This window comes from Colius striatus, chromosome 14 (assembly GCF_028858725.1).
Source record: "Colius striatus isolate bColStr4 chromosome 14, bColStr4.1.hap1, whole genome shotgun sequence".
In the NCBI taxonomy this organism is placed as follows: Eukaryota; Metazoa; Chordata; class Aves; order Coliiformes; family Coliidae; genus Colius; species Colius striatus.
The window spans coordinates 17806671-17829510 of NC_084772.1; the positions used below are offsets into that span (position 1 = coordinate 17806671).

Genomic DNA, 22840 nt, shown 5'->3' on the forward strand with positions numbered 1-22840 from the left:
GGTGCCATTGATACCTTGGAGGTTGTGGCTGCTCCACGGCGGTGCCCTGTAAAAACTGTCACAAGATAACGATACTGAGCAAAGGGGTCATTATCTTCCAGAACTGTGATTTTCACCTGCAGAGGGACATAATACAAGCAGTGTGTTAGCTGTCCTGTGAGTATGGATTCCTTAAAGCTATGAATAGGAGTTTCTCATCCTGTGAACAATGAGTATACTTACAGGGAAAGGAATAGGATTAGTTGAAGACTTCCTATTAAAACAGACTAGACAAAGTGGTAATTGGCCTAAATATATTCACTCTTTATTAGCTGAAGACTTACTTTGGCATCATCCTGGATATCTTTCCTTCGAGCCCAAATAACTACAAGGACATATATCAGAAAAATGCATCCCACAGTTGTCACCACCACAGGGTTGTCCACAAATGTACCAAACAGCTGTGCAGTTTTGCTCACATCTACAGCATTGGGTAGGACAAAGAAGGAGCTCCCAAAGAAGGTCAGGTGGTTGCAGAGGCACTGTATGCTTCTGGGATTTGTTTTTGGTCCTACCTGAAAGCCAGAAAAAAATGCTGATAAAACATTTGGCTTTAAAGCATTAGATAACTTACTAAGGAAATGAAGGGATGGTGCCGAGATTGTATAGTTCTCTACAGTAACTTACCAGAAAAGGATTGTTCAAGTTCCAGTGAGGAATGTTAAATCTAATGTCTAGTAGAAACAAGCATTATGATATAATACAGTCTTGACAGAATGGTTCCATTTCTTCTTATATAGAAGCCCATCCCAAGCCATTGAAATGGAAATGTCATTTGAAGCTTCATCTGATATGACTAAACTTCTTCAGTTTATTAAAACATCTCAGAATGATCTTGTTTTATGGTGTGACTTCAGTACTATCATTTTACTACAGGATGGTGGTTATAAGGGCTGGCCCTGAAGTACATAATATAAACATTGTTTTGTTTTGCTCTACTTACATGACATCCATAACCGTTCCAGTTCTGCTGGTGCTCATCCCAAAACACACAGCGGGATGCAAAGCAAGTGACAGCTATAGTAAGCCTGTCATAGACTGTGGACTCCATTTCCATATCTTGTAAAATCATGAAATAGTAGGTTCCCTCTCCAAAAATTAGTTCTTCTGGGCTAAGAACCCAGGTGTTTGTCTCACCTTAAACAGAAATTTTTTAGTTGTAATGTGTATATAGAAATATATGCAGCTGTATTGTATATCATCAGATAAACAAACTAAAGAAACAGGTGTGAAATAATTCTTAGCCACTCATTCTTGAAAGCATCCCACTCTTTGCTCCTATTAGTGAACACTGTATGCTAGAGACTGGAACCCTGTCGCATAACAGATTGAAACTGCTTTGAGAGGTTTCTTTCCAGTTGGATGACTGAACTCAAGGGCAAGGCTCATTCTGCAAATATATGCATGTGCTGTTAAGTTGTTGAGCACTCCCCATACTGACTGCACTTCACTTGCTATGGGTGGTGAAAGTCTTTTGGTTACATAAGCCCAGAATGCATAAGTTCATGGGTCACTAACAAGTTATCTTACCTCCAGTAGTTTTCTTGCAGAACAGATGATTTTTCATATCATAGTGAGTTTCATTTGGATGATAACCGTACCCTAAGTAGAGTATTAGAGGAATGTCGTGCTCAGATTCCAGGTGGATCACTATAGATTTGTTTTCTGAGGAAACATTGACTTGGAAAGTGCTGAAATTACCCAGATTCAACAGAATCTTATCTTCCTGAGTTGCTGAAAGCCTCGGTAACATTATCTGTTTTTAAACAGGAAGAGATGGCTTTAAATAGAGCAAAGCATCTTCCTTCTAGTATCCATAAGCACAGCATAACCACATGCTAGACAATGGGATTTTTGTAACACAGGGAAAGCATGGCCAGCAAAAATATTTGCTTCAAAGTAATTTTCTTGATACTGTCAGCTAATCTCCTGAGAAGTTCATTCAAAACCTATGTAAATTCATCAGCAAGTCTAAGACTGTTGGTGTACTTCTGAACCAAGAGCTGAGATGATGGTTGACACAGTGGCTACATGAAGTACAGATATGAGTGATTTAGATGTCAGCTTGCACATCATCTAGGAAGCTCAAAGAGTAGTAATAATAAGAATATACACTTGTTGGATGATGAAGTGAGACATTTTGGAATGGCTGTAATCTGAAGTCTGTTTCCACAACCATTAACATTTTCCATTTAAATGAAGAATAAGGTACCTCCTTTTTTTATTTTTAAGAAAAGACAGACATATTTGTTATTTCATTCATGACATCACATAAATCCCTCTATCACAAATGTAGACTCCACGATCCCATTATATAACACAATGAACACTGCCACCATTTGGATTCAGCCACCTCACAGATGGTGGTAACACAAATGACAGCTTGCTAACAGAGAAAGGAAAAAATGGGAAAAGAGGGAGAGGGATGGGAACTGGTGAGTTTACCTCAATATTCTCTTTGAGATTGCTGATTGGTATAATCAAGCCATCCAAACCAGTAAGACTTAGGCCAGCAACTGTTCCACTGATGTCAAAATGGGTGTCACTGGAGAAGGGATTCACAGTAAAGCTCACCATCTATTAACAAGACATTAACAATCAGGGAATTGAGCTATTTTCAAGATTTCATTATATTCACACTCTGAATTGCTGACTAGTGAAAGTTTTAGCTCAGACCCAAACAGTACTTGATCTAAAGAAGCCTGCATCCAGATTTGAATAAGAAGCTGCCTTATCTCTGAGGTAGGTAAAACACAGACCTTGAAAGTTATTTTGATTGTGAAATGTGATATGTATACAATAATGTCTATTGTTTCCCTTCATTGTAACCTTTTTGCCTTTTAGGCATCAGATATCAAAACAGAATTGCATAAGCCTCTTTCAAAATAATTCCACCAAGGCTAGGCTGTGGCACCCCTCTTGGAACTAGGAGCAGAAGTCTATTCCTACAACTATGGCAACGCACAGAGGAGTATGTTAAAGTCATCAGTCCAATGAGAGGGTTCATGAACATCTCCTAACACTCAGGTAGGACAATGGATGTGTTTCCACTGGTTTCACTGGGCTCTGGACATTTTTTATCAAAGCTAGAAAAGACACAATGAAAAACCTCATAGTTTTTTCCAGGTATTGTAGGAGTTTCCTGAGAGTTTCAAGTCAACCAGAGAGACCTTAGAAAAATAATTATAAAAATATGACAATGATACGTAATCTACTATTCTGAGGGGACAAAATCCATTGTATCCTAATTCTGATGAGGGATGTGTTATCATCAGGAAGTTCACAGGCCATTTGCCTCCTTAAACTCATGTATTTCTAGCTAAGATGAAACAGGACTGCCACAGGTTTGTTTTAGTGGTGATATGGACTTGGAGCTGTTGCATCCTTCTCAGAGCAGATGTGAGTAAATAACAAATAGATTTGTAGATGTTGATCCATTCTGTTGCCTTCCCTAGGCATGCAAGTATTAATCAGGAGTGTATGTGAGGGGCTGATGGGATGGGGATTTTGAGCTTTCAGTCCTGTGTAGCTTGCTGAACCAACCTTGAAAAACAAAGATATTTCAAATTAGTTTGTTGTCATGACAGGAGGGATGACTTGTGCGCTTCTGTATTTGTTGTAAAAGGAGAAAAGATTCTGAAATGGCTAGATGTCATAGTTGTATGTCTGATTGAGTCAAATAAAATCTGTTTACTTGCCCTTATATCCACTGTTTCATCCTCAATTTCTGGAACACTGAGAGAGGAAGCAGATGGAAGAGTAAAGCTGGCAGAGCTGGAATTGGAGATGTTAATGGATGTGCCATCCATGTATTCAGTTTGTAATCTATCCAGTTAGGGTTGGACACAGGCAAAATGAAATGAAAAAGAAACGAATAAAAACCCAAAAAGCCATCAATAGCAAGGAATTCATATCTAGAGAAAAAGCTTTCTCACTTCATGAGTATAAATTAGCTGCAAACCGATTTCTAACTCTACTGGTAAATGCTCTGTACATTAGTCTGTCCCTGACGTAGTACTCCACATAGCACTACCATAGAGTCATCAGAAAAGGGGGAGAATTGGCATATCTGGATAGAAAGTTGTACCCAACCAGGTGTACTTATGTGAAAAATATACCTGTGTGAACATGCTCTCGATTTGAATGCATGGTTAAATTTGGATGAAAACCAGGCTCTCAGCGAACAATTTAGGGATTATTATAGGGAATGGAGAATGCTCATCAGGCTCCTCATTATTATATTTTCTTCTGTCAAGCTAGTTACAGTTCTGTATATCATGCCAATATCGGTAACTTGGAAAAGAAAATAATTACATGAGTTTTCCACATAATTTCAAAGGTAAGCAGCTGCTGCCTCATCCAGGAAATAATAGTAAATGCTCTCTTGGTCAAAGAAAACACAACACAAGAATTTCAAAGGTGGTATTTTTAAAGCTAATTGAAATCCAGGCTGGTTTTACTCTCAGTTAGTAATGACAACTTCATTACACTGTTGAAGTTGTCATTATTCTGCAATATTCAGTTGGGTAGTTCCATCTAAGGAGAATGTAATGAATACTTGGGGCAAATCTTATGAACTGAGGAGCCTAGGTGGGAGACACTGCTACTGTTACCTGTGGATATACATTGTGGCAGAAGGAGTGGCAAGGACTGTTGGTTCATCACCTGGCTCTTTCCCAAACAGAAGGGCACTCTGTAGATTTTCAACTGTATTCAGGAGCTGGTGTGACACTGAACTCTGGAAAAGGATTACAGGAGGAAATGTACAACTGAGCTCTTCAGAATCGTCAAGTTGCACTTTCTTTGCCTTTACTTCTTTATAGGAACAAGTACTAACTTTCAGTGTCTTACAATGCTGATAAAGTTGGTGATGTGCTTCTTAATCTCAGAGCAGTTATTCTAATCATCGGTTCAATTTCTGTAATTCTCACGAAAACATTGCAGACAGCAAATAACCATCTCACAGCTTTTACTTTTAGATTCTATTATTTGTGGCTTCTACACATTAAAATTTGAAGCACTGCAAACATGGCATCAGTTTAATGAAATATGTTCATGTGTGTCTGTGCATTTTAGCTGCACACTTTAGTGTTCAGTTACTTGCAAAAGCAAGATCTAATGATGTATTAATGTTGTGTTATTTGTGTGTTATCCTGGAGGAGTTTGAACAGTTCATAACCTTTTATCTCAGGTTAGATTTATTTCTTGCCCTTGCAGTGATGACAGTTAAAGTATCTTCAGCCTGGGAAGCACACAAAGGCAATTGTGACAATTCACCTGTAGATAGGAAAGGATAGGACAAACATAAACACATTACATAATTCTGAAAATCAGAGTGGGTGTTCTGCAAAAGTGTAAGCAGCACCCAGAGCTGGGTCCAGCTTTGAAGTAGCAGAGCCAGTCATGAATATTGAATCAACGCAACATCCTTGAGTTATGGGGCAAAAGGAGGGGATAGAATCAAATCTGAAAAAACCCTCCATGTGCTTGTCATCCATTAGAGGTCATACAGCAGTGCTGTGTTCTCCAGTGCTCTGTCTTCTTCAGCTTTAAATGTAACAAATCTTAAGAAGCTTCTATCATCTTCGTTAGCAGACCATTGAGTCTAACAGGTCTAGCTGGGGAGAAGTTTCCTTTGATATTCAGATCCATCGTGGTGGTGTCACAATGAACTCTACCAAATGCTAATTTTAAAATGTGAGAGAGCAGAAATCTTAAAACACTTCCAAAGCAAGCAAATATTCACATACAGGCCACTACAAACTGGACCAAACCAAAATTACCTGTTCTTCCTCTGGCCCTGAAGTATTCGCAGCTCTGATTTCTACAGAAGCTTTAAGAACACTGCTCACTGCATTAAAAAGATAGTTGGCTGCATCCTTTAGCTTTTGATCATCTCTGCTGTCCTCTGTGTTTACAGTGAGCAGGGAAGCACTGACATCTTTTAGAGTGTTGCTGGCTTCCACCTGCATGGGAAGCAAGGCGAAAAGTATATATGTGTTGGTACTACAAATGACAGAGGTGGCATTTGTGTCATTTACTGAATATTGCAACATAAGTAATCTCATGGGACTATTTGTGGCTAATGCTGTTTTTCCTATCATTATTGCTGATGGGGTAATACCTGAAATGCCAATAAAGATGATATACTAGATGGCATAATAACATGTAATACAGACCTGAAAAATGCAGCCTGCTTCTACAGATTTAATCCATTAAAAAGATGAATGACATCTGAAGGAAGCTTGTCCGTCAAACTCTGGCAAGGATATAGTTTAGATGGACAATAATGTATTAAATTAGGTTATGCTTTTGTGTGGTGTGTCATTGTCAAGAGCCTGTGCATTTCAGTCTTATTTTCCACAAACCCTGTTTTATTAACAGCAAGTAATACCTTTGGCCTTGTGCTGTGCTAAGTGCCAAAGGAGAATGAGTTCTACAACTTTCATTTTGTGCATGATTGCAGATGATGGTTGCTTTGTGATTGTGAAAATACTGGCCAACTGTTAGCCCAAGATGGTAAGGGAGTCAAGCAAATTCATTGCAAGCTTGGACATATCCATTCCCACAGCCTGCAAACACTTAGCAGCCTTACTGTTGCATGAGTGCAGAATCTGAGCTATGTTCTTGTCTTGCCAAAGTTAACCACATACTGCTGAAATGCTCCCAAGCCATTGTCTGGCTGCAACTGTATAATACATCAGAAATTCAGGATAGCTCTTTTCATTGCCGGTGCATTTGGGAAACTCCCCCAGTGACAGTTTGTTCTGTCCTCTCATGTGCTCACTCCTTATCCATAAATAGCATCATCTACTCACAATGTCATGGTGCCAGATAAGATTCAGTAAATACTTTTATAAGGCAAATCTGAAGATTTTTGCCTCCCTGACAGCTTGCCTACATGTATTTTGTAACAGTGCATGGATCAGGGACCAATGGATCTAGGCAATTCTAGAAAAATCCTCCTGGACACTTGTTCTTTGGGATTCTGAGAGTGCTTTACAAGATCATCTTAACATGCCTCTGACTAAAAGTTTTCTATCTTAAAAATTTGTCATAAAATGTAAGTGACCGGATGGTCATAACCTGGGTTGCTGAGACAATATTTCTGAGTCCAAATTCACTTATGCTGAACAGCAAAATATATTCCCTTCTGGTCAAAATACACATGCTGGTGCAGTTAAAAACAAAAGGGTAAGAACTGTAAGACAGCAAAACTCCTCCAGGGTCAGTGGAGTGCAATAGAGTATACTGTTAGTGTGAGGAGACAGAAGCTGAACTGCTCCTTACCTGTGCTGAGACAGACAGCTCTTCACTCCTGTAAGTGATTTCTTTCAGTACTTCTGACATCTTAAGAGCAGTTTGCATTGATGTTACATTAACAGCAGAGAGAGTTGTCAGCATCAGCCCTCGGAGCTTGGGACGAAAAGGGATAATTAGGCAAAGGAATAGATGCTAATTAGGACTGTGCAAGTAGTGCTGCATATTGACAGACAGGCTTGCTGTAAATTATGCAATGGAGAAAGACTCCACAAGTATAATTTGAACTGATATTAGGTCTACTGACAAGATGCCACTTGCCTTAGTAACTGCATAATCATGAGTTTTATGTTACCTCCCAGCACAAAGAATTTATACATCCATTAATAACAAGGCGAGTTACTTGTGAGAATTTGTACTAATGTATATGAATTACTATATACATGCCACTTCCAGAGAAAGCAGAGCCATGTATGATTGATGTTACCCAAATAATGAGTCATAATTGAAGGATGCATTGCATTGCTCTAGATCTTTTCATCTGAGGCACTCAAAGCACTGTAGAAATATAAACTTATAACTGAATCAAGTTGGTAGCTGAAATGAACATTACTCGCCATTTAGTACTTTCGGGGAAAATTAGATAGGCTATTTCTCCCACAGGAGAGGCCATTTTAGTAATATTTCAGTTGTTTCTGGAAAGTCAGGTTGATTTTAAGTTTCAAAACACTGTTTGAATTAATTCTAATGAGTGCAACAATTGAGAATGGATTCTTTTACCGATGGATGATAAAACCAATTGTTTACGTGAGCAAATAATGAAGGTAGCTGAAATCTGTTCCAAACACTGAGACAGATGCTAGAAACTTAAAACATCCATTGATTTGAGGTGGTGATATATGAGCTTTTTATTTCTTAAGAGCTGTCAAAACATATGAAAAGTCCATCATATTGCGTTATACTGCAAGAAAACAAGTATCTGGCTGACCTCTTTTCGTGTGTTCATCTGTAAAGATATGTTAAGGCTTTCCTCTTGGGTGTCCTGATTAAGGACGGATGTCACTGACTTAAACAGCTGGAAAAGACTCATGCTGTTGTTCCCATCTTTTAGGATGGTGTTTGCCTTCTCAGATACAATAGCCTGCAGGGTCAGGTTCCCATCGGCCATATCTGCATGTCCAACCTTGATGAGGAAATCAGATACGCTCTTAAGAGTGACAATACTGTTATAATTATCTTTAAATAGATTCCATGATCATCTTATTGACACCCTAGCTAGAGTAGGACACAAAACTTTGTTCCCTGTTTTTAACATTTGAGTTTTAGTGGCTTGATAAGGGTTTCCTTACTGGGGCACTGAGACAGAAGCAGAAGTTTTCTGGAGCCTACACAATATAACTCCAGACTCACTAAATACAGCTTGTGCTGCCCAGAGTCTAAATGAATAATCTTTTAAACTTCTGTCCTGGAAAAACAGCAATGGAAGATTCTTTTGACTAGCTTGAGTCCACAGATAATAGTCTCTGTTAGATAGGAAAATGGTGATTATGGCACATTCAGAAGGAAGTAAAACGTGCAAAATAGGAAGAAGCTCCAGAAATGAATCGTGGATTAGAGAGACCTTGAAGTAAAGTAATTGTACTATGTACCTTCACTGAAGCATTAGTTTGAACTGTATCACCAAAGTTGTTGCTAACATTAATTGTCATACGTAAAATGAAATTATTTTCCTCTTCTCCAAGTGGAAGATAAACTGGAGAGAGTTCAGGATCTGGGCCACAGTGCAGGAGAGAATCTGAAACAAGAAAGAGGGAAGATCACCTGCCAGACACCACACAGACACCTCCTGTCCTCTAAGAACAGGGGACCCTGTGCTTGCTCTGTGCAGGTCTGGTTGACTCATTATTAGTCTTTTTGGGAAACAGAGCACATTGTGCCTTTGCTCTTGTTAGCATTGGTAACAGGGCTTGGTAGAACCTCAGAGAAGCAGTTAGCAAAACAATTAACCTCAGGGCTTACTTGATTTCAGATAGAAGCAGTATGTGAGCTGCCTGCCATGACTGGATTGGCATGATTCCACCAAGCAAGGAGTGCTGCAGGAGACTGTGAATGCGGTGAGCACTGATCCCTGCTTGGGAGACACGGCACAGTTGGGGACCTCAGGCGGAGGCACAGTGCTGACAAGGTATGTTTCTTCCCCATAGCCATGCTGAGTCAGTGCTGGGAGTGAAGGGAGCAAAACGTCAGCAGTAATCATGCCCACACTGATCTTCAGACATTAATCTTGCCTACTCTAGCAATGATGCTGTTTGTTCAGGCACCAGAAACATCAGGGTGAGCCTAATCAGAAATTAAGTCCTGCTACAAAGTAAGCCATAAGAGGAAAAGAACTATTAAAGTCGTAGTGGTGTTCACATTATAAAGCGTAGCTCTGTTATTTCATCAAGTATTTAGCATAACATCATTTCCAAAGAAGCCTTAACAAAGTTATTAACAGCTTGGAGCAAGACAACTGATTTTGTCCTGCCGTGCAACAGCCCAGAACAAAGTTAGCTCTTATTTATTTTAAAGAACCCACATATAAAGTAACAGTTCTCAACTTGTGAACTAATTTAACATCCTATTGGTCAGCAAGGCTGTGTGTGTGTAATGTCAGTGTGATATCACAACAGCAGAGACTATCTCAAAGAAGTCTGAAAAACCCTGCTTGGCCCTACCTGTGACTTTAATGTGAAAAGCTTCTCCGTGCATCTGCAAGAAGGAGCTGTTCATTTTCAACATGGACGTGTTGCTTTGAAGCAAATGCAAAGAGCTCTGCTGGAAGCCAGTCAGGCCACAGGCCAGAGGGAGAGGTGTAGGCTGGAAAACCAGACAGAAAAGAAATTATGACAGTAGAGGCTCTTTCCTATGATTTTTGTTGTGGTTCATCAGGAGCGGGGTGGCAGTTTAGTGCCCTTTATTAGAACCCCTCCCAAAACAGGCATTCCTTTGTCTTGATTTTCACTATGATTTCTAAAGTGTCCATTTGACAAAGTATTGCTGTGGGGCCATGTGGCTTCCCTTCAGGATGCAAGTTTGTTTTTGTGTGTGCAGTATTTCTGATGAATCTGATGCTCTCACCTTTGTTTGGAACGTGTTATCTAAATACCAGTTGTAATGTATGGCCTGGGAATCCTTCTGTCCAGAGACACTCAAAACAACTGCATCACTAACATTCACTGGCTTGCAGTTTGCCTCACACCTGTAGGGAAGTAGGACAGCAATTACAGGTAGCAACTGTATGAGATGTCATAGTGTTGATGTTTATTGTTTTCCTCTCGTTTGTTGAAAATCCACAAAAGCCCTGCCATATGAGACAGGTGACACATGACTCATAAATAGCAAAATACTTAATTTTAAAGAAATGGATTTAGGAACCTTCATCTCCATTTTCAACAAGACTGAAGCCCAGAAGCCACAAACTATTTGTTACAAAACTCATTCAGGCCCTCAAATGAAGCCTGCCTCTATTTAAGCTCCTGAAATTATTATATTAACAAATCATTGAAATGCTACTGCTCCTCAATGAAGCTCTAGACTCTTGAATAGCTGATTTTTCAAGGCAGCCATGTGTATCTAAGTGTCTAGTAGGAATTTCAGACATATGGCATTTATTCCCATTGTTTCAATGAGGTTTGCCAATGTAAATCTCCAACATTGAAAGGATGTAGTAGGGTCAAAAACCCTAATTGTCATTGGGAAGAATATTATTCCATTTATAAAAGGTTTACATTCATAAATGTGGACTGGAAAATGCAGCAAGACCTATTTTGTCTGTAACTCCTATCATAGTAAGTTATAAATAGATTTACAACCATAAGTACATTGTCATTTTATTGTCATTGCTCTTGGTAACTGTGGCCTTGCACTATGTTTATGTAGTAATAATATTAACCAGTGAGCACTAGGGCTTAAAAACAGACCTGATCTCCAGTTGCAGTTCTTGTTTTGCAGTCACATAGAGACATTGCTCATCCTGCCTCTCTTCATTGCCATGGTTTTGGACTGTAACCCTAACAGTCACTGCTGACTTCGGAGGAGGGAGGCAGGAGGGTGGGATTTGCACCTCAGTTTGGTTGGTTAGGATTATCTGCTGCTGCACACATTTGTTCCACTCAGGCCAGCAAGCTCCTGCACAAACATTACCTTTGTAAGTAGAATAGTCATAACATCCTACATCTCTCGTATAGGACTTCCCTGACATAGGTTTGAGAGAGCTTTACAGACCAAGTAAGTTTCCTGAACCCAATTTGAAAAATGAGTATTCAGAGTACAGACTTGACAACTTCAAAGTAATGTGTGATGTTAGGGATAAATATGGAAGCAGAACACAGATGTCCTGATTGTCAATCTGCTTTTCAGCCATAAATGCTTCTGCATTGTGATTGATGCTAATTGTTGCTGAGACACATGCACCTTGCAGGTGCTTCACAAGATAAATCACTTGGGATTAATTGTTGCCTATAGGAGTGAGGGCTTAGAATCAGCAGATCTTGAAGAACTGAAACCTAGGAGTAGCTGCCTTTGGGGAAAGACAAAACTGAGTACCGTGCCTTTGATTTATCATAATTAGTTCAGTGTTAAAACCAAGGTAAGGCAGGACATTCTTCGTATACAGTGAATAGCAAACTGTGAAGCCAGATCCTTTAGTCAAACTTCCATCACTTGATCTGACATAACAGTGAGTTTGTTACTCATCAAAAAGAAGTTGGTGGAATAGTTCAAGAAATTCACATACCACAGGACCAGAGAAAACTGGAATGATTTTTGTTGCCAGGCCAGCCAAGTGTGACAGTTGTGAAAGGATCCACGTGGCGGCTTGGTTTAATATGTATTTTCTCTTTTCTTCCGTGATTCTAAACAATAAGTATCGGTTAGGACAGGAACATGTAAAAACACACAGGCATCTTGCTTCTTTATAATGAAAAAGGTCTGAAAGTTTAGACTCCAAATCACCATGTGGAGATCTGTGGTTTAAATGATCTTTCCCTGATCAGTGGTAGTAGGGCAGTAGAAGCTATGAGAACAGAAGCAGATGGCACAGAGAAGCTGTGGGGCAAAATAATCCCAAACACATAAATGATTTAGGAGTCCAGTTCCCATTTTCAAGACTGTTGCAGGTACTTAGAAAACCAATCCCATTAATTTTCCACTGTGGACCAAGACTTTTTTACCCTTGGACAACCATTTATCTTCTAGTACATCTTCTAGTATATTCCTTTTTTAGCTGGATTGGATACATTACAGCTATAGATAAAAAGAAGGTGGCTGAATTTGTCTTCCTGTGCAACAAACTGTGATAAACTTAGTTTTTCCGTTAGATCTATAGTCCTCTCATGCCATATATTCTCACAGGCAATCTGTAATGCCTTCTTATGAAGCAGCACATCTATAACAGGTACCTGTCTGCTACTGTTACAGTTAAAAAACCAGACCTTTAAGATTGTAACAAAATATATCTGGCAATTTAATTCTTTTCATCTGTGCAGCTGCTAGCAATTGGTATGTCATTAGTTTCTCAGTTTGCCATAAACTGCAACTTTATTCTTTGCTGAGTAACTTAAGCATTCCAATCCAGAAGCAGGAAACATTTAGAAACAATATAAAAATATATTAAACTCTGCTCAGAAGACAGCTTCTCAAAGAGAGATTTTCACTAGTCAAGTAGATCATTTAACAATTCATCTAAGCTCATTTCAACTTCCAAAACGGAATCATTGTGAAAAGTTCATTTTCTCTGATCTTGTAATTGTTACTTGCAGACTTTTATGAATTGTAGATTGAATGCCTGTAAACACACTTGTCTCAGAGACTTTTGGTGGAGATTTTATGTCAAAGCATAAATGGCACAGAAACTCTAGTCCATAATCAAGTATGCTATAAATACTTCTTTTCAATATTTATGCAGCCCTTTTACTGGTAAGGAAAATTTCCATTTTAAGATCCTTAAGTAATACTTACATTTGTCTTCTGGATGTTAGTTTTGGAGCTGTTTTCTTTCTTAGCAGAACCTATTCAATACAAAAAAGAGCAGCATATTTTAGCACAACCTGCAAAGCTTTCAGGCCTCCTCAGTGAGTATGACTTAAATACACAGGATTTGATTGCTGACAGTCTGAAAGATAAGGCTAAGAGTCAGACTTGAGAATGGTGATAAACAGTCTAGTTACAACAGGTAAAATCATAACAAGCTAGTCACATAGTATACTATAAAGATGATCCTGATTCTTAAAAACCGGCAGTATAAGTCACAATAAATGCAGAGGGAGTGATGGAGTTTTGTTGATGTGCAAGAAAAATTAAGGGAAAGCATTAGAAAAATCTCAGTAGGATTAGTACTAAGGTCACTTTATTCCTAGTAGAATCTGTGTCTGGAAATGTAAGGATGAGCCATCTAGAAGAATTTACAAACAGCAGTTTATGAGACTGCTGTGATGCAAATATTTCCTGGTTTCAGAGCTGCGTGCTGAGCCATAAACTTCACTAATTATTTTGAGGACGAATAGCAAATGTGCAGTGTGTAACATATACAAAGAGATGCTAATTTATGACTACTTCAAAGCCAGGAAATCTGCCTTCATCAGGGAGAAGCCTCCATAGAAGTTTTCAACACTGTTGTGGGAAGGAAAGCAATTACTAGATGCAAATCATAAACACCCCATGAAATGTTCTGATTGCAAAAAGACACTGCTGTGGTCAAAACCAGCACTGTCAGATTAATGCAATTACCTTTTTGATGAGAACTGTTTGCCAACACAGTGATGAACCCAAGATCCAGACTCATGTTTGAGAAGGCATTCATGGCTACCACTTTCACTAGGAAAGTACCTATAGAAGACAAGTGGCCAGTTAAGGACAGCAGTAGGACCAGTCCATCATGTTTGGGATATAAAATCCAATTCATAAAGAAAATCCTATTCTTTTCTGTTAAGAGCTTTGGAATTTTTCTCATGAGTTGCCACTGCAAAAAGGCTTTTCAAGAAATGTTCTTTTCCTTTAGCTCAGCTTTTTAATAACTCAGTTGCCCTTGTCCTAGCACTTGCAATGCTATTCCTTGTCAGCTGGCTATATTACCACACAGGAAGCTAGAGGTGTGCAAATACTGGAGTCCATATAAGTTTCAGCATCTTGAGAGAACAGCTGTCTTGCTTTAAAATTTCTGCCTGAAGGGAAGGGATGTTCAAATAGGTATAGGGAGACCCAGTAAAACTTTTAATGCTGAATAATTTAAAAACATAGAATGAAATCATAATTAGCTTCTAGTTTTCCAGCTAGGATTTGAATAGTTAGAGGAGGAAACTTTTTTATCTTCCACCAGTGAATTAACTCTTAAGGGCCATTGCCCTAATCCCACAATTTAAAGGCTTTCATTTTTTAATAATGGAAATAAAAAATTGCTAAAAAGCATATTCATAAGTAAGCCCAAGAAAAAACTGCATGTCAGAGAGCAATGCACAGAAAAACTCCTTTTGTCTTTGTCATCTCTACCGAGAATTTCTCAGGCTATTAATCACTGCAGTGGAAAATACAGAGGAGTGCAAACTTGAAAAGTTATACATATGAACTCACAGAGAGAAGACACTTGGTGGTTCAAGAAAATGTCCTTATTTGTACTTGAATCAGATCATGTAATGAAAAAATAAAACCTGACTAACTGTGTCTCTTCTACTGTAAAAATCAAATGAAGCTTGGCTTTCAGTCTCCATATGGAGACCCATTTGCAATTCAATTCTTTTAACTCACAAGTCAATAAGACTGGACTGTTCATAATACTCTGCAGACCAAGTCTGAGCAGTTAGAAAAGCTACTAAATTCAGCTTCATGTCATTGTCCCCTACCCTAGAATACTATAACTATTTATGTGAACTCCTCTACCCAGATACACAGATATCAGCATGCTGTACCTTTAGAGTGCAAGGGAATGATGTATGTTCGAGGTTCCCCATGAGGGCCATCTTCATTGTGAGAGTAGGTTTCATTAGATCCAATCACCTCAAACTTCATTTTATCTGGGGCACCGTGAGAAACGGAGACATTCATCTCCAAACTGTCCCCCAGCTGCAGAGTGTGAGAAGCCAAGGCAGCCTGAAGACCAGATACTGCCTCAATTAAATGAACAGCAATACTTTCAGAGATCTCTGATGCAGTTGTGTTGCTGGATGCTCGGACTTCCAGCTGATGCACCCCTGGGCCTAGCAGCTCTTGAGAGGCACTGTCAAGTGTTAGATTGCAAGGGACAATTCCTTCCTTTGCACTGGATTCAGTGAGTGTCATGTTATCTGCTAATATAATGTAGGTCACTCCATTACCTGCAAAAAAGACAGTTCGGTATTTCTCACAGCCATTCGACTCAAGATGCTTTGTGCAACATCACATTCAGATATTTTTAAAGGAGTCATAAGATGTGACTCCTTTATTATGCCATGGATGGCATAATAGTTACCCTGCCATTTAAATCATGCAGAGTAATTACCCTCACCTCCATTGAGCTCAACTTGAATCCACAACAACTCCCCATAGAGTGTACGGCAATGGGAACTGTTGCCAGTTTCATACCGGCTGTAGCACCCAGTAATGCTCAGCTGATCCATCTTATCTCGCACAGTCACCCGCTTCTGTGCCATCACATGCCATTCGCTGGTGGTGCATTCCACAGACACAGTAAACTCTCCAGGAGTTGAATATCTGTAAGTGACATTGCTGACCAATCTAGAGTAGAAAGAGAACAGCTGCTTGTCCTGGGAAGCTTTACATGATAACAGTGGTCACAGCCCAAATTTCTGACCCAAGCCAGCTCTCCTGCCTTCACTGTAACCCTCATTTACCTACAAAGAAATTTTAGGATTGAGGATTGCTCCTCTGTTCCAGCTACAGTGTCATTAAGGTTGTATGTTAGAGGTGGGCATTCTCAAAATATAATGCTTATCTGTTTCTTTGACAATTACTGATGTGTTTTCAGTAATTGCGTATCTCTGGAGCTGGAATAAATCCTCTTACTAAGAATAGGAATCACTTATTATAACAAGAATGTGGTTGGCAGCTGGATATACATTTTGGTATCAATTTCAAAACAAGTTTCTGCAGAATCTAAGCATCTTGTATATATGGTCTATTATTAATCTACTTAATTTTTAATATATCACTTAAGAGACCTAGAGCATTCAATAAAATGCAAGCGGTGAAATGTACTGGTTGTCTGATGGTACATGAAGGACATATCTTACGTTAGAGGGTAGTAAGGATCAATAGTGTGGCCATCTCCAGTGCTAATGACACAGGAAAGGTTGCCAGAGTATGGAGAGAGAAGCCAGTTCAAACTGACTGTAATCTTTTCAAAGACAAAGCACGTGTCTGTTACAACCAGCTGCAGACCTGTAAAACAATATGACAGAATTCAATGTCATTGTTGGTCTGTATTTCTTACATAATTCAATTGCTTTCCATGTATTGAGAGCAGGCCTTCTCCAAAACAGCTGACACTCCTAATTTGAGTGCACCAGAGGTGTGACAGGCAGATGATTCTTTTCCACATCTACTAGTGAAGATTCTTGTCGGAACATAATTTCATTTGAGTGTGTTTTATGTGTCTGAATTTCCCAGCTTTGTGTCCTATCACAAAACCTCAATTAGGACAGAGAAGATACATTTTTGTGCCTATTTTTTGCAGTCACTGCTCCTTCAAGTTCTTCTCTGAGGATGGAGCAGGAATTTTTAAGATAAATATCAATGGCCATGGTGTTATAGCAGAGAGCTGAACAGGCTTTTGACCCCCTCTCACTTACCTTCCTTGCAGTGGTACTGAATAGACAAATAGCTTCCGGAAGCTGGACAAGGATCTCCAAAGAACGTGCCATCTGCTGCCACCTGGCAGGCCTGGAGACCATGGCACTGGCCTGAGGGAAGAAAGATTGTTTTATATGAAGTAGTGGGTTTTGTCTTTGGCTGTCATACAGCACAAATGAGAGATGATTACAGAAACCAAAGGGGGACAGGGAGCAGTATCGTGTCACTGATTTATAGATGAACTCCTGCATCACTTTGACTTTAGGGTGTTGCTTATTGTCTGGTATTTCCTAGCACCATTCCACTTTATTGGAATAAAGCTGAATTAGAGAGGGTAAAGAAAAAGTTCTGTGTTTTGTTTGATTTTGGCTGGAAGCCCAAAGAATCATCATAGGAACAGGCCATAGTCCCTGTTTAGTCTGGTGAGCAGCATCGCTGTGTAACACCAGCATGCTGAGTACTGGACACATGGCAGGCAGCTGCAGATCCCTCCTGCCCTTGTGTTCCCACTGGTGCCAGCCTATTCACTCCTCCTGGTTTGTAGTTAGGGTTCTGTGGCTGTGTTCTCTTCCATCTCTGTCAAGCCTAGGGTCTCCCAATGAGTTAATGAGGGACTCGGTGCGCCCACATATTCACACAGTGAGAGGAACCTTGTTCTCCATTTGCTCCCCCTGTCCTCCTTTGAGTCTTTACTCCTCATAAAGGCCTTCCTCTCCATCCAGCCTCCTGTGGAAACCTCCTCCATGTCTGAAGTTCTCTGTGATTCCTTTCATTTTAGGAATAATTCACTTTCCCACTCACTAACTCTACTGAAATACAAGATAAAATATTTTAGGGACCAGGAACTTTGGCACATTGGCACATACTCTATGCCTCTAACAAGCACTGCTTTAAGATACTACCTGCTACTTCATCTTTGACACTGATCCAGCTACAGTCTTCATCTGTGTCATACTGGAAAGGTGCCTCCAGTATACAGTAGTGAGGGGTCTTTCGTCCATAGAAGCTCTCTCCAATCTGAATAACTTCTCCTGATCCACACTGTACAGTGGCATTGTAATTGTCACAAGCAATGCTCTGGCCAGATTCTGATAGGAGGAAAAAAAACCAGATTTAATTTATTTGAATGTCTGAAAAATCTTGCTACAATTCTCCTGCATATCTCTCTTTCTGTTTGTTTCTTCTTCTTCCCCTTTCTCCCTTTCAAGTGAAACAAGTAAGAAAATGGGGGGAAAAAAAAGGTTTTCCCGCTTAAAAATCCCAAGTAATAAATTGGTGGATTTACTGCCTGAAACAACACTTTGAGAGCATTTTTAATAAACCTAAATATTTCAATGTTTTAAATAACCATATTTTTGTGGAAAACACTTAGCATTTGTTTGACCTGCAGCACTGGAAGGTTTGAAGTTACTCCTTTCTTCTCAAAGAGCCTTGTGGCAGCATGTGATTTGTATGATATTCAGGTAATTGCTCTGGAGAATAGTATTCATATTAAGTATGGGACCTGATCCCATTTCTGTTACAGAGACACCTTTGTTGCTGTGTGATATTCAACTGACTTCATTCAGCAGGGCTGCCCGAATGAGTAAGGTCACAGCTCTAAATGCCTACACCTCATTCTTTGATTAATCTGGGACAGTTAATTATCTTTCAGAATTCTTAGTATCCTGTAGTAATCAGGATGCCTAATACCCTGAAGAGAAGGATATAAAAGACTGCTCTCATATGGGAGTGTTGCAGAAGAATGTTTTTGTTTCAGCTGTCTCAGGTTTTAAATACATTTTTCTCCAGTTGCTGTTTTGATCACTCTCCTTAAGTATCTTGATTAACAGTGCCAATGTGTGCACACTGCAGTAAATGTGTGCTATTGTTACTTAAAGGCTAAATGTAAGCCTGGCTGTAGCTATAGCAACATGATCAGTTTACAGATTAGAGCTCTCTAAACAAGCTTGCAAAATAATTTGCTGTTAAATTCTAATATGGACTATCATCTCATGCATTTTTTTTGTTCTTTACTTTGAATAGAGAGTTCCCATATTTTTTTGTCTTCTCAGCAACTTTTACATAGGAAAATGCAGTTAACTTGGTTTGTGTTCCTATATACAAACCCTGGTTTAATAAGTGTATTTTTAGTACAACAAATTACTATCTACAGAGCACCAAATGAGAGAATAGAAAAAATAAGAAACAATAATAATAAGGTTTGACTTGCACTGAGAAACACAAATAATGCCAGAATAGGTGGCCAAAGAATGGATGAAGACAGAGCACTGTCTGGTTAGTTCAACGCACACATATACGTAGCTCAGACAAGTTATCAGGAATCAGAGGTTAAATTCAAGTAGTGATACCATTTGGAGTTACCTACATGTTTCATGTGAAGCTCAAATGCAATGTCAATGTGAGCCAAACCTTGCAGCAGCTGTGCATGAAGGTGTCATGAGCACTACTGGAGCACTGCCAGCTTGTGGGAACTTCCAAACATTCAACACCCAGAGAAACTAATGGAAATACTGACCTAGTTTCTTTGGGATATTGGCTCTAATTCCTTGTATACAAAGCTGATAAAAGAGGAATCTATTCTTTTATTGAAATATGATTATGTATTAATGGACATGGGCTATAGATACTGAAAACAAGGCTGTAATTACCTCCATGTATTCTCATTTCCCTGGATAATGGAATGATGGATGTAGTGTAGGACATTGTTGCTCAATAATGGAAAAACTCTTTGCATTTAATGGGGTTTAAGTCAGATCCTATGGTAACAGATGACAGCTTCCTTACAGACAGTTGTCTAATGTGGTTGTAATGGAAAACTAATTTTAGTCTGTTTTTGCATGGAAATGAAGTTTAAGGGATTGTGCTGTCTGCCAATTTCTTCTCCCTAACTCATATTAGTCATCTTCAGCCAAATTCGACGCACAGATACAAACCTCAAAACACCCTAAAATGTCATGAAAATCATAAGCTAGGAAGAAGAGAAAGAGCTGCATCAGTGCCTCTACCAGGAGTAGGGGTTATAACCTGAAATGTATCTGTTCCATGATGTGGGATTCAAGTGGCCAGCACAGAGCTGGAGCTCTGGAGCAAAACTGCAGAACTGCAGGGGAGGAAGCTGAGGAAGCAAACATACTGGCAGAGGTGGGAACTGCTGGGGATATAGGAGTGAACTGGGAGTGCTGAGGAGAAGGGTGGGGAGGGGATGTGGAACAGAAAATCAGGACAGGAAACAAAACTTCATTAGTTTTGCTGATTGTTGAATGACTTGTTAATTATGTCAGAAGAAGTTCAATACTGGACCAGGGCAGTAGCATTTCAGGGCTTGTGCAAACCTGTACTTGCATCCTGGATTCAAAGTGGTTTTATGTGAGTGAACCTACAGCCAGACTGTCCTTCCAGTGAAAACAAGTGACCTTAATTCTAGTTACAGTTTAATATGCTTGGCTTATGTGCAAAGTACCAGGAATACATATTCCATCATATCTATATATTGGATGGGACAATATTGCCAGCATTCCTTTCCAGGTCTGTTTGTTCCAAGTCACAATTTAAGGGACACAATATATGTGGATTTTCTGTTTGAGCACTAAAATGCAACCAGGAAGCAGAGGTTCCTGTCCTTTTCCTTATCCTGGGGAAGCCTTCAAATTGCATCTGATGGAAGCATCTGAGAAGAAACAAGAAAAACTGGCTCTCAGTTTAGCTTACTCCAGGCTGTTAGGAGTGGTGTCTCTGGAAGCCTGGTTGTATTTTTACTTCATTTACAAATGGAAATTATTTTGGCACACATGATTAAGAGTAGTTTTACAGAGCAGTCATACAGGTCCCACCTGGCTCAGGTAGCATGGTGTTGTGGGAGTTTATTCCTACAACCATGCTATTATCCACTACTCAAATTGGCTTTAAACTAGATTAACTCTCAGAGCCACTTCTGTTTTACTAGCATTCTGTTGGAAACCTGGACCTTAATGGCTAGTTGCTGAGCTCCTATACCTCCTGGTGATTTCAGGGTTCTTCCTTTCTCTTACATCGGTGCACTGGAAAAAGAGCACCTGCTGGGGTTACATGGCATTTGCTTGTTCACTTTTAATAAGCTTGACTAAGTTACTGTGCAGCCACTTTGAAAGCAACAAGGCAATTTATGCACAGCTGTGAACATGGCATGCTGGCTTCTCAGTTCCAGCTGTTGTGTATCTTACCAAACTCACAAATGAAGTAAAATTCTTGGCTGCAGTTTTCAGTCATGCCCCACTGATAACTGGCGTTCTTCAGGATGTAGCCGCATGAGGATGAGAAGGGAGGTGGCTGATCCTTGTACCAGTTACTGTAGCTTATATTTGAAGTGTCCAGCCAAATCATTGACCCTGTGAACAAAGTAATTGTGTCCTGAACATTTATTTTCCACAGTAATACAAATACAGAGTTGGAGCCTGTAGAGCAGGACTGGAGCCCTGCTTCTACTAAAGCAGAGGTGGTTTAAATCTACATAGAGATTGTCAATTACATTTTATATTTAACCTGATGTAATTATTAAAAGAGACATCACCACTTCCCCCTGGGCTCCCAACCTCAAGATTCCACCATTTCCCTTGCATCAGATCTTGCAGCACTTCCCAGTGTGATGAATTGGATCAACTTGCTCTTCCACTGGAGACCCAACCCATCACATGTTTTTCACTGGATCAGCAAGCCGATCTAATTCACTGTGTGTTCACACAACCACAAGATCCAATGGAAAAGGTGACAGCATGCAATTGGGAAATGAAGCAGGCAGTTAAAATACCTTTATATAAATCTGAAGTCACAGCAACAAAAGACTGTGGCTTTTCAGCAGATGTCTACAGAGGGATTAATTGCAATTGTTCCCACGTTAAGTAAGCTTCATGGCTGATAGAGTTTTAAAGAAGACATGATTTCAAAACCACCTACCATCAGTAGTTTCATTCAGCAAGAAGCTTGAGATCAGTCCTATCCACCATTGCTGATCCTCAGTGACATGTTCTTGCAAGAACTCTTGAGTTTCTTCATTTCTGATAAAGACAAGGTGCCCTCCTCCTCTCTCACACCAGCTCTGGGCACTTGTGAAGGTAAGCTGGAATCTAATAAACTCATAGCATGAACGGTTGAAAGCCAGCTGGTACTTTGAGCAAGGGATTCCTTCCTCAGCAGTTGTTTCCTCCACAGCCAAATGTACAGCAAAAGAAATTAGAACTGCGATCCCAAGCCACATTCTCAACTCAGTGCCCTGTGTGGTACTTGTCTTGCTTACCACATCACCACTCTTTTTGTTGCCTTCTTCTAAAGCTCGAAATGTCATCCTTGTCATGTCATTAGCATTTCTTCTTCCCCATGGCTGCTTGCAATAACCGCAGCAATAGAACATGGAACAGATTGCTTCCAATATATAATGGTGATTGTACTTGAGGATACACATAAAAGTGTTGTTGCTAAGTCACTGCAATGGCCATTGTGAGGCCTATTGTATAAATGTCTCATTCCATGTGAAGTCAGCTTGAAGAGAAGACATTAGAGTATTGATTTTCTCACGAGCAGAGAAGATAAAGTTAATATATGTTGCTGTTGGACACATGGGAAAGTGAGATAAAGCTCCTACATCAAAGGCATCGTTGTGTGAACATTAAAGCTGGAGGTCAACAAACAACAACAGATACAACAGTAAGAACAAGAGGAGAATAAGGAGAATTAGAAACACAAA

The 22840-nt window shown here is 39.6% G+C and overlaps 1 protein-coding gene across 1 annotated transcript in view; it reads right to left on the minus strand.

The window, feature by feature from the left end:
• Window positions 1-22507, minus strand: part of LOC104553964 (polycystin-1-like protein 2) — a 38335-nt gene extending 15828 nt beyond the window's left edge. Inside the window, exons 1-25 of the mRNA XM_062007867.1 lie at window positions 22054-22507; window positions 21324-21488; window positions 18024-18209; window positions 17121-17231; window positions 16563-16710; window positions 15818-16047; window positions 15243-15647; window positions 14068-14166; window positions 13296-13349; window positions 12077-12178; window positions 11262-11469; window positions 10420-10540; window positions 10017-10158; window positions 9319-9519; window positions 8949-9094; window positions 8288-8482; window positions 7330-7455; window positions 5823-6005; window positions 4653-4777; window positions 3738-3864; window positions 2485-2616; window positions 1570-1795; window positions 983-1176; window positions 324-554; window positions 15-116 (exon numbers count right to left, since the gene is read on the minus strand). Coding sequence (XP_061863851.1) covers window positions 15-116; window positions 324-554; window positions 983-1176; window positions 1570-1795; window positions 2485-2616; window positions 3738-3864; window positions 4653-4777; window positions 5823-6005; window positions 7330-7455; window positions 8288-8482; window positions 8949-9094; window positions 9319-9519; window positions 10017-10158; window positions 10420-10540; window positions 11262-11469; window positions 12077-12178; window positions 13296-13349; window positions 14068-14166; window positions 15243-15647; window positions 15818-16047; window positions 16563-16710; window positions 17121-17231; window positions 18024-18209; window positions 21324-21488; window positions 22054-22507 — 4413 coding nt within the window. The remainder of the gene's footprint in view (window positions 1-14; window positions 117-323; window positions 555-982; window positions 1177-1569; window positions 1796-2484; window positions 2617-3737; window positions 3865-4652; window positions 4778-5822; window positions 6006-7329; window positions 7456-8287; window positions 8483-8948; window positions 9095-9318; window positions 9520-10016; window positions 10159-10419; window positions 10541-11261; window positions 11470-12076; window positions 12179-13295; window positions 13350-14067; window positions 14167-15242; window positions 15648-15817; window positions 16048-16562; window positions 16711-17120; window positions 17232-18023; window positions 18210-21323; window positions 21489-22053) is intronic.
• Window positions 22508-22840: the final 333 nt, after the last annotated feature.